This window comes from Cynocephalus volans, chromosome 1 (assembly GCF_027409185.1).
Source record: "Cynocephalus volans isolate mCynVol1 chromosome 1, mCynVol1.pri, whole genome shotgun sequence".
NCBI classification, from domain to species: Eukaryota; Metazoa; Chordata; class Mammalia; order Dermoptera; family Cynocephalidae; genus Cynocephalus; species Cynocephalus volans.
The window spans coordinates 230431274-230444139 of NC_084460.1; the positions used below are offsets into that span (position 1 = coordinate 230431274).

General features: G+C 33.0%; 1 protein-coding gene across 3 annotated transcripts in view; it reads left to right on the top strand.

The window, feature by feature from the left end:
* Positions 1–12866, top strand: part of SLC4A10 (solute carrier family 4 member 10) — a 246420-nt gene that overhangs the window by 108634 nt on the left and 124920 nt on the right. For all 3 annotated transcript variants that reach the window (XM_063092448.1, XM_063092456.1, XM_063092464.1), the window contains 2 exons: positions 1182–1320; positions 10634–10794. In XM_063092448.1, coding sequence (XP_062948518.1) covers positions 1182–1320; positions 10634–10794 — 300 coding nt within the window. The remainder of the gene's footprint in view (positions 1–1181; positions 1321–10633; positions 10795–12866) is intronic.

Genomic DNA, 12866 nt, shown 5'->3' on the forward strand with positions numbered 1-12866 from the left:
GACTGAATTGCTGCAATCTCATGATAAAACTTTAATGGATGTGGAGTTGCTTCTTATGGATCAGCAAAGAAAGTGGTTTCTTGAGATGAAATCTACTCCAGGTGAAGATGCTGTGAACATTGTTGAACAATGAAGAATTTAGAACATTACATAAATTTAGTTGACAAATCAGCGGCAGGGTTTGAGAGAATTGACTCCAATTTTGAAATAAGTTCAACTGTGTATAAAATACTATCAGCTTTGTATGCTACAGAGGAATCTTTTGTGAAAGGAAGAGCCAATTGATGCTGTAAACCTTACTGTTGTCTTATTATAAGAAATTGCCACAGCCATGCCAACCTTCAGCAACCACCACCCTGATTAGTCAGCAGCCGTCAACATAGAGGCAAGATGCCCCACCAGCAAAAAGTATTACAATTTGCTGAAGATTCAGATAATTGTCAGCATTTTTTAGCAATAAGGTATTTTGATTTAAGGTATGTACTTTTTTTTTTAGACATAATGGTATTAAGCACTTAAAAGACTACAGTAAACTGTAAACATAACTTTTATATGCACTGGGAAACCAAGAAATTCATGTTTCTCTTTATTGCAATATTTGCCTTATTGTGGTGGTCAGGAACAGAAATTGGAATATATCAGAGGTATGCCTGTATCATGTTTTCACATATATGACATTTTGGAGAAAGCAAAACTATAGCAGCAGAGCCCAAACTAGTGGTTACAGTGGTTAGGGGAGGGACGTGGGTGTAACTCCAAAGACTCTTCACAGGGGATTTGTTTCAATAAATTATATTCAGCATAGTTTTAGTATGAGTAAGTTTTATCATAGTCTAGTCTTCTGAACATTGCCCATAAAATATAGTATATATGATGAGAGAAAATGTGTGTATGTGAGAGAAATAAAGAGTTTTCATGAGTGTTATGAATAATCCTAATCGTATTTTCTTTAATTTTTGATAATATATATAGCTATATAGTTACATTTTGCATATTTATACTCCCAAATTGTGTTAGACTTAGTGTAATTCTAAATTTAGTTTTAATTACCAAGTCTACACCTGATGAGTGTTGTAGTGGGGACAGGGGAGGTGTCGGTTGGGTGGTGTTGAAGACAGTGGCTGGGACATTTCAAACTCAGAGTCATGGTAATAGCTGTTCATGTCTCTGATTTTCCATAGACACCCCATCACAGCGGGTGCAGTTTATTCTTGGAACTGAGGATGATGACGAGGAACACATTCCTCATGACCTTTTCACAGAACTGGATGAGATTTGCTGGCGTGAAGGTGAGGATGCTGAGTGGCGAGAAACAGCCAGGTGAGGATTTTTGTTGAAGGGTGAAGATATATTAGAGAAGTTTCATGTTATTAGAAGAATAGACCCCTAATGCAATAATTTTGCAAATATCCATGACTGCTGCTGATTTCTGAAGTTGTTCTTCTGGCCTGGGCGTGTCCTATGATGGGATGTGGGTCAGAATGAAATCTGAAGGCATTAATTATAGTCAACAGTGATGCAGAGCCAGCAACAGCTGCAGTCTTAAAGATAAACAGTAACAGAATTTGTGTCATCAACAAAACAATAGAAATCTAAAAGTAATTTATTTCTATGTTTTCAACTGCTGACTTGTGCTCAAATTAGTGATTTTACATAGTAATTTGAATGTGGGGCTTTTTTTAAAGAAAGGGCAAACATTGCAATGAGAGGTGTTAAGTACAGTCCTGGATTTCATGTGCTATTTGGTGAGGATAAAATATTTTGTGTTTCTAGCATATGCATACATTTAAGCATAGTGGTTTTCTTCTTTTTTTCTAATTAATTTATTTTTTATTGGAACATAGTTGATTGTACATATATGTGGGATACAGCATTAAACATCAATATCTGTGTGCAATATTGTGATGTTCAAATCAGGATAATTAGTATATTCTTCATTATACAATGTAATCGATTTTTGTGGCTCTTTACCAATTCCTCCTTTCCCTCCTTCCCCCACCCTACTTCCCATCTCTGGTAACCTCGGTTCTGTTTTCTTCTCTTGCAAGTTCAACGTATTATTGTGATTGTTGTATCTTCCTTTCTTATTTTTATTTATTTGTTTATTTATTTATTTTTTTTAGCTCACACATATAAGTGAAAACATGCGATATATCTCTTTCTGTGCCTGGCTTATTTCACTTAACATTATTTTCTCTGTGTTCATCCATGTTGCTGCAAATGGCAGGATTTCATTCTTTTTTTTTGCCAGAGTAGTATTCCATTTTATAAATATACCACTTTTTCCTTATCTAATCATCTGATGATGGACATTTAGGTTAGTTCCAACTCTTGTCTATTGTAAATAGAGCTGCAATAAACATGGGAGTACAGGTGCCCCTTTGACATGATGATTTCCATTCCTTTGGGTGACTATCCAGCGGTGGGATTGTTGGGTTGTATGGCAGTTCTATCTGTAGTTGTTTAAGGGATCTCTATACAGTTTTCCATAAGGGCCACATCAATTTACAGTCCACCAACAGTGGGAGGGTTCCCCTTTCTCTGCATCCTCACCAGCACTCATTATTTTCCGTCTTTTTGACAATAGCCAGTCTAATTGGAATGAGGTGATAACTCAATGTGGTTTTGATTTGCATTTCCCAGATGCTGAGTGATGTTGAGCATTTTTTCATGTATCTGTTGGCCATTTGTATATCTTCCTAGTGGTTTTCAAAATATATTTTAAAAAATTACTTTTAAAAATCAGTTGTAACTAGTGTTTTTGTATTGCCATGTCATTGATGAATTGACATAAAAAGTAATAAATTAAACTTTGTGTTTACTTTTTACTCATTCTTGCTCATTTGCTCATTTATTTAACAAACATTTATGGAGGTTCCATTATGTGCAATGGACATAGAACAAAAACAACAAAAATCTTAGATATTGCCTTTAATGATCTCAGTCTAATTTAGACAGGTAAACAAAGTTGTGAATGTTATATAATGAATGCTATGGTACAGGTGTACACAAGGCACTGTGGACCTACCCAGGGTTGTCATTTCTTACTGCTTCCCAAATTTTAATACGAGTATCATGATATGATGACCTGGGGTCTTGTTAAAATGTTGATTCAGTGGGCCTCAGGCATAAAATCTCAGATCCTGCTATTCTAACAAGCTCCCAGTTGATGTCATGTCAAATGTTTTTGGCTTGAGGATCACACGTTGAGTAACAAGTATCTAAACCACAAACAAGCATCTAAACGAGGGTGAAGAGAGGGGATCAGGATAGCTTCCCTGGTAGAGGTGATTCTTGAGCTGACTCTTGAAGATTGAGTTGGAGTTATCTAGACCGAAAAGCAGAGGGGGCCTCATTCTAGACAGAAGGAGAAGGACGTGCTCAAATGCATCATTTATCCAGGTTCTATGTTTTCTTAGGCTGTCCCTTCCATGGTCAGACTGCTGTATTATTAGAAATTCTTTCTGTTGAACATATTTGTTAGTGGTCCTCAGATTGCAACAGCTTTCTGCAGACCATGGCACTTCACTGGATCATGTTAAACTTGTGGCTGCACTTAACCGTTGCCTAATTCTGTCTGCCCAGAGTTAGTGTGGAATTAAATGTTCAATCATGATAATGAATATTATGAATAATAGCTCAATTAATTTTTGTTTGATATATTTTGAGAGGCCTTTACAGCTCTCCTTTATTTAAAAAATACTAAAAGCAAGTAGAATGAAACCAAAAAGGCTATCACCTAGTTCATCCCTGTAAATATTTTTTAAAAATAAAACTAGTAACTGGCCAGTTAGCTCAGTGAGTTAGAGCGTGGTGCTGATAAAGCCAAGGTCTGTAGTCAGTCCTTGTTATCAGCCAGCAAAAAACCCCCAAACAACTAATAACTGCCAATATTTGAAATTCAAAAAGTATAGGATAGTAGAAGGTAGAAAAACAAAAGTATTCCTCTACCCTTATTCACATTATCTCTCTTCAAAGGTAATTGCTGTTAACAGTTTCTTTGCATCTTTGCAAAAACCCAATTTTAATACCTAGATCTGCATGTAAATGTATGCTTTTTAAAATTCACACAATAGGGATTATATAATATATAGAGTTCATACCTTATTTTTTTCACCAGTATTTAGAACATTTTCCACGGTGACAGTACAGATTTACACAATCTTTTTGTATAAATTAACCTTATTTGCATTCAGTTATATGGATGATTTTTCATTCATTTATTTAGCCAGTTTCAGTAGGCATTTCGGTTTTTTAATTTTTTTCCATAAGAAATTGCTGCAATGATCATTTATATATATATATATATACATATATATATGTATGTATGTATGTATGTATTATTTTGTAGGTATTTATGTAGGGTGATTTTCCTAACAGTGGAACTTATGAACCAAAGAAAGCAGACATCTTTTTTTACTTTGATATATATATTGCAAAATTACCTTCATAAAATGTTTTGATAATTTACACTTCCACCAACAGTATATGAGAGTGCTTATTTCCCCAAAATCCTTGCCACACTAAATCATCAAACTATTTAAATTTTTTTTCCAATTTTATAGATGAGGAAACATAAATCTCATTGTTTTTAATTTGATTTCTTTAATTATTAGTGAGGTTCAACGTCTTCTTATATGTTTTAATTTTTTTCTGTGAACTAACTTCTTTTTTTAACCCATTTTATGTCAAATCATTTATTATTTTCTTTCTGAACACTTCAAATTGGTGGTGTGTTATTCTGTGTGAATTACCTTTTTGTGAAAAATTTTACATAAATTAGTCAGTGTTCATTATGATGCTTTCTATTGTAATATTTTAAAAATAGAACTAAATTTAAAATATTTTTATATAACCTGGTAAATTTTAAGATTAAGAATGTTCTACCTTATTTTTTTAACTGCATCAAAAACTAACTACATGAGAATTTTACAAATACATAACATACGTGCTCATCTTTATTTGTTGACAGAAAAGCAATATATATAGTCATCTTTTCCACAAATTACTGATATAACTTTTGCCCTTTCATGATTAAAGAGTTGTTGATAAGGAAGTTAAAGTTGTTGATAAAGGGAGGAAGTTAAAGTTTTTTCCCTGTTTAAGGCTAGAAGCATCTGTGTTTCACTGGTTACAAGAAACAGGTGTTCTTGAACGACTTGAAGGAAGGAGATTTGCTGGTTATGATGACTAGACAGATATGATTAGTTGAGTCTCTTTAATCTATTGCTAAGAAGTACTTTTTGGAAGCATTTCTTTTAGATTCTCTTCTTTAACCCCATGCTACAGATAGAGGTGATAAGTAAAATTGGACTATGTATTTTCACATGAGTAACTCCAGTATTTTTTAAATGGTTGGTGATTTTTCACCTTCCAGATCCAATAATGATTTATTCATTTTAACCGGTAACTATCTTGTAACTTGCCCACTCATAAAGTTAGGAGGTGGCAGAAGCAATAGTAGAATCTAGCTCTTTCACTCTGTCACGGTTGAGCAGGTAGGATTTTATCATGCTCTAGTGGATTAACTTGAATATGTTTATCCTAAACCACCAAAATATATTGTTGTTTATTTATAAAGAATAAAAGAGATAATCCAGTTAATTATTAACATTCTCTAAGGTTATTAGATCCTATGTGTGTTTTTAGCTGTGCTTCTGGAACCTTATGCATGCTACAGCTGTTTGAGGTTCAGGGAGACATCTGATTAGCAATCAAAATAGTAACAGACATTGAAGAGGAGGGTAGATGAATTTTGGCTGAGACACAATACTTCAGGGAAGAACAGAACGTATTTATTTAGAACTGAGGAATACAGTAGGTTTTAAAGAGGCAGAAGTAATTTTGCTCTGGTTTCCCTAGTCCATCTAAAAAGGCTAATTTCAGTTAATTCATGACTCTGATTTTTCAAATGCGATTTAATAAATCATTAACATAACTATTTGAGGCACTTCTTTTATTGTGATTAATATTCCAGGTGGGATTAATAATTTTTTATCCTAACAGGAATAAAAAGGATATTTTATCAGCATATTTGCACCTGTCACATACCACATCTTGAATAATTTATGTCCACTGTGGTTGCCAAGTAAAACTTAAGAAAAGTTTTAGATTTGGAAGCTAGATTTTTAATTCATAATTATTTTATAAATGTTTGTGAAAACCAGCTGTTCACTTTTAAAAACCCTAAAAGAAGCCATATGAAGAAGCTAATGAAATCAACACAACTACAGTGTTCTGCTTATAAATAATGTAATGTTATTAATAGAAAAGTGAGCAAAGCTACCACAGCTGTGCAATTGTGGAGACATGCTTGACTCACTCTGGTTGCCCTTTAAAAATGTTTCCCACAAATGAGCTTAGAAGAGGCAAAGTGAGTGGTAGCAGTTAGGTCTCTGATACATACATGGTAGTGAGAAAAGGATTATTATATCAAAATAATTTTATTGATGCTATGAAGGCATTTGATACTCAAGATTAGTAAAGGTTCAAGTCATCTGAATTCTTCAGTGGAAAGTGAGGCATAAAGATTATGCGCATTAATAGCAGCTAACGTCTGTAAATACTAGGTTTGGATGTATTTCATTTTCTTCTTAGGTGACTATAAGTATTATATGACTACGTATGTTATTTTCTAGCCCCACCCTAATCATGTCCCCCCTCCTGCCATGTCTCCCAACTATCCTAAAAGAGAATGTTTTCTCTTGAGACACGCATTAATTTCCCCAAGGCTATAATTTTGAATATAGTAATTCCTTTTGGTTGATATAGTAAATCTTTTTTGTTGGGTAGAATCAGAGAATAAAATTTCTTAGAAAGGTTAATCTGAGTTGGTGGAAATAGAATACACAAAAAATTCTCTAGAAATCTAGTTCTGTAGTTTGTAAGTGGCAGAAGAATTTTATTTTGTATACGTTTAATTTTTGTACATTTTTAATATGTAGAGGAGATTATCATCAACTTAATACTGAAAGAATTCATGAAACACCTATTTAATGTTATTTAGGAGAAAGACTCCAATGTGCTAATCAGGGTGAAAGCAGATCCAGACATACTAAAGGAAATGAAAATAATCTGCTTAGGGTTAAAACCTCCCCTGTCCCCTACAGAGAATGTCACGTAATAGGCCTACATTTATTTATTTAGCATCATTCATCACTTCTCATTCATATCTGAGACTCTTGTTTGCTTTGGTTTGCTATTCAAACAAATGTCAGTGGCATTTATTTGAAAACTGGAACAAATTGCAGCACTTTAAGGTCATTAATTGCAGTCAGGCATTTTGCAGCACAGTGTATTCAGTGATGACAAATCTTGAAGCAAAATCTGGTGTGTTCCCAAGCCTGTTCATTTCTAGTTTAAAGGATAAAATGGAATGAAAAAACAGAAGAGAGAGATATACTTATGTACTTATGTATGTATATTATTTTTAATATAGTCTCTTTAATTTTTAAAAAAATATCTCTTAAAGCTTTTGGCATCATTCTGGAGCTGGGATCAAGTAGAAAAATGGACAAAAGGCATAAACATATATTTCACCAAAAAGGAGACACATATGACAAATAGCACATAAAAAGATGCTCAACATCATTCATTAGTCATTAAGGGAATGCAGATTAAAACTACTATATCACTGCATACCTAATAGAATAGCTAAAATAAAAAAAAAAAAAAAAAAAAAGAAAAAGCAGCCATAATAACAAATGCTGGTAAGGGTAAGAAGAAACTGAATCTCTAATACATTGCTGGTGTGAATATAAAATGGTAGAGCCACTCTGAAAACCATTATGGCAGTTCTCATAAAATTAAACATGCACTTACTATATGATCCAGCAATTGCATTCTTGGACATTTATGCCAGAGAAATGAAAATTTGTATTCACTCAAAAATCTTTGCATGAGTGTTGTCTGTACAGTCCAGATGTCCTCCAACAGATGAATGGTTAAACAAACTCTGATGCATCTAATTATAAAGGGGAATATTATTCAGCAATAGAAAGGAACAAACCATTGACACATACAACAACTTGGATGGATCTCGTGAGCATTATGCTTGTGAAAAAAAATGTCAGTCTAAAAATGTTGCAAATTATATGATGCTATTTAGATATCCTCAAAATGATAAAACTATAGTGATGAGGAATAGATTAGTGGGTTATGGTGATTAAGAATACATTAGTCCATGGGACAGGAACAGAGTGAGGATTGAAAATACAAAGGTGTAGCACAGGGATTTCCTTTTTTGTGATGGAACAGTACTGTATCTTGATTGTGGTGGAGGTTAGTTAGATGAATCAATAGATGGGATAAAAATGCATAGAACTACACACACAAAAACATACACATATGCACACACCCCACATCTTATTAGGATTCTTAAAATTAAAAATTTGCTTTTAAATGAGCCAAGATAAAATGATGGAAATACTTTATCACATTTAATTATCTTGACTATTATGTAGAAGTAAAATTGAACTGTAGATTTCTTTGTAAAAAAGGGTTTATCATTTTATATAGATTAAGAGGCCCATAAGTATTTTATAAATAAATTTGTTATTAATGTTATTACAATGTACAAACAATATTATTGTGTAGGTCAGTTTATAGAGTTATACTTAAGCAATTAAGAAACAATATGATTTTTTGGTAATGTACAAATGCTCTTTTCAGGGTTTCTTACTTAAGTAAAAATTTTAAAGAAAACATTTTAGAAGGAATTTTGTATATAGGGATGACAAAAAGTACTATAACTTCAGAAACCTCAATAGAGGACATTTTCCCATTAAAAAAAATCTATATTCCCCAAACACTATTACACTCTTCTATAACCATAGGTCTTCTTTACCACCCAATAGACTGGAAACTAGATTTCAAGTTTAACAAGGTTCTTTAGTCAAAATAACAATAGCATAAAGGCTGCTACACAGTCTCCTTTTTCTTTTGTTCTTTTTGTCTGATAACCACATCATATGTCAGTAGTACACAAGGTGATAGAAGATTTAATAAAAGTTTGTATTCACTCCCCTGCTTCCACTTCCTTGTGGAAAGTTTCATTACAGCCTATTCTACAGAGTAGGATGTTTGAGCCTTATTCACAAAGGAAAAACATCTATTTCTATCTAGAATAGTAGTTAATAAAGAAAAAAATGTGGACAGTAGAAAAAGAGGGAGAGAACAAAGTACATTTTTCAGCTTGAGATTGGTACTAGACAAGAATGAAAATTAAATGTTAAATCAGATGTTTCCACTGTAGGCATTAACATAAGATCTTTTATCTGAAAGGGACCATAAATTTAACCAAGTAATTGTATTATGATGGGAAATGGGCACAAACTCTAGAGAAAAACAAAATTACAAATGACTTGAAGTTGAATCCAGGTTTGACAAGGCCACTGGCTAGGTGATCTTAGGCAAATTATTTAATGTGCTGAATTTGGCTCATCATTTTATAAATGAGAAAACTGTGGCCCAGAGAAGTCGAAAGACTTTCCCTTCAGCATGTGGTGGTTTAGCTGAAGTACAAATAAAACCTATATTTCTTTTTATTCTTAACTAGTCCAAGGTACTTTCTACAATAATATTCCATCTCAATATTTCTGCCAAGAGGCTGATCCTTTGTGATACTGATATTCATAATGTGACCATGGCCTTACTTTTATATCTGGCAAGAAATACTAGTTTATTATATTTACTAAAATCATATTTGCTCTTACCGTTAATTCTAATTAGGATTTTTATGCTGGCAGGAATAGCTAAAATGTTGATCCATTATCAGTTGGGATAGGCTATATTATGCTATAAAATGGTAGAATTAAGTTGGTCATCTATAAGGAGTAGATTTAGAGAGCGAGTCCCCAAAAGGATAAGAGATTGAATGGCTTGTCTCAGAGCAGTAAAAGCATTGGTTTCTTTTTATCCCTTTTACTTATCTTGTTTCCAATCAATCCCAGGTATCACTTGCTTTTTCACTCCAAGAAGGCAGTGTTCTCTCATTTGGCAAAATGATACAAGGTTCTTCTATTCTCCGTCCCCGGCAAGAACACCCAAGGATGGGGTCTGAGCTCAGTTCTCATATATTCAGTCTGTAGGAGTGACTGCTATCACTAGCTTCCATCAAACCAACTCCAAAAGGCTTTTTCTTATGGAATAGGCTGCAAATTATACTAGTTTCCCTAAATATCCAGTGAGAAAATTACCAATTTAATTGTTTATTTAAGGCTACAATATTCAGGTTTAAGACCTCCCACTAAAGAAAAATGAGTATTCTCTCATTTTTTTAAAATTAGCATTATCTTTCCATGAAGAAGCATACTCTTTTTATTAGCTCTGCAATAGATTCACTGTGACCGCTGGTTAAACATTTTTATTAAGATGTTTCTTCAGAGCTAGAAAAAGAAAAACTCATATTTATTAATTTGTTTTTAATCATCTTTCAATTACAAAAAGAATGCTTGTTAAATGGAATTAAGATGAAATAAACCTAGTGGCTTGGGCTAGCTTTTACATACTTCCCAAACCTATGAAACCAAGAAGTAGTATGAATATCTTTCTATTTTTACCTTTTGTTGTTGGGATAAAGGATCATTCACCTATGATATAATATTTAATGTGCTGGTAATATTTATTTCTATAGGTGGTTGAAATTTGAAGAAGATGTGGAAGATGGAGGGGAAAGGTGGAGCAAACCTTATGTGGCTACTCTTTCATTGCACAGCTTGTTTGAACTGAGAAGTTGTATTCTGAATGGAACGGTGTTGCTGGACATGCATGCCAACACTTTAGAAGAAATTGCAGGTATATCATTCTCCCCCTTAATTGATTTTACTCCTATGTGTACAATTGATTTTTTGATATTCTCTTTTTCTTGTAACTCTGTACATATGTGAACTTTGGAAAACAAACTCTCATGATCAGTGTATGGAGCCTTAAAAGTCATTTTACCCTATCCTTTCGTTTGGGGTAAAAAGAAGTTGAATCTCAGAGAAATATGGTCTAGGTTGTCGGTGGCAAGTCTAGAACAAGGACCTAGGTATCTTGACTCCCATTCAGTATTAATGTTTTCCACTATAATATTTAGACTGTCATCATTAGAAAATTGAGAGAAAAAAACTTGAAAGCTAGCAACTGATTTTTCAATATTCAAATGCATGAAATAACCAAATGAAAAAAATTCAATAAACAGGAAACATGTTGGTTTAGAATGGATACAGAAAGATATGGTCATGTATTTTAAACTGAATTAAAACTTGTGAATTCTAAAGGAAGTCATGTGATACAGTTGAGATTCGTTTTGTAATTTAATACTATGACTAGCTCCTGAGATGAATGATTAGTATTAGAATCCTGTTATGGCTATATAACACAAGCATTTATATTTAGGCAATGCATTACTGTTACAGAATAGAGTCAAAGAACTGTATCTTTTGATTTGGAAGACAAGCATATTTTAGTAGAAGCAAAATAATGCAAAAAACACAGAAAGGAGTTTTGAAAGAGTATGAATGAAATGATTTATTGAGGTTTTAAGAATAAAATCAAAGAAAAGAGTGGGGCAGTATTTTTAAGTTCCTAGTTTGAGGAAAATAATAAAAGCAGACTTAAGGAAGACTTCAATATCTTGATTATATTGTAGATATTGGAAAAAACCCAAACCCTGTGTGTGTTTTTTAATCATAATCAATAAGAGACAATTGTATTCTAAAAATGATGTATTAAATTTAATCTTCAGAAGAACTCCGCAAAATAGATGTCATTCTCATTTTTTCAGTGAGAAAACAGAAACTCTCAAATTTTCATGGACCATTTTCCATCCAAGGGACTCTGAGTTTAAGCCCAGTATTTCTTCTATTACACTACAACTGCTGTCTGAAGGAAAAACATGGAGTGGATGTTGCCCAAATTTTAATGGTGATTGATTACTTTAAAAATTAATGATTTGGTCATTGATGTTGATAGGCATGCACTCATAGAAATATGTGTGAAAAGAAAAATAAGTATGAAAAGATATTTTGGCTCACAATATTAAGCAAAACAAAAACAAAACAAAACAAAAAAACCACCAAAACTGAAAACACACACACACTCCCAAACAAGAATAAGCCTTCCTCCCCTAAGTTTTATACAACGCCTTTTAAAACACATAACTAAAGCCTAAAAGACAGTATAAATTTAAATACAGTATAATTTTCAGAAGAACACAGGGTACAGTAACAGTTTGCACTAAATCAAAACTTAAAGAAAAAGGTCAACTTAGAAATTAGAAAACTTCCTAAGTATGCTGGAATAGTAGCTTTCCTGCTCAATATCTTACCTTTACATTACAGGGTCTTGCTGATACCCAATAAACATTTTTATATTTTAATTAGGAGTGAAATGGCTGGGCTTTTCATAGTACCTTGAAGTTTAGGAAACTCATCTTCGTACGTTATCTTTTTGATACTCAAGACAAACTTGGGTCTTGGTATTATTATTGTTACCTTTATTTCATGAAGGGAGAAACTAAGATTCAGGAGATTAAAGACATTGCCCTAAGGAGTTTATTTCTGCTGCTTAACTCAGTGACGGCATTACCTTTGAAAATGGATTAATCCAATAAATTTTGTACTGGCTATATGTAATGAAGCTGTCAAATTCCTCAACCTGGCAAAATTAACCTCAGAACATACCCTTCATACTTTTACCAGGCTTTAAATTTCTTGAAGCTTATAATTGCTAATGCTTTCCTTAGGAAGTTTTTCCTACTAGGAAATCTTCTGACAGTAATTTGACTAAGATTCTGTTGTTCATTTTATCACCTTAGTTCAGTTTTATTTTCTAAAATTATCTTTTTCCTAACCCTGTCCTGTTTCCCCAAGGGGCCTCCCCCA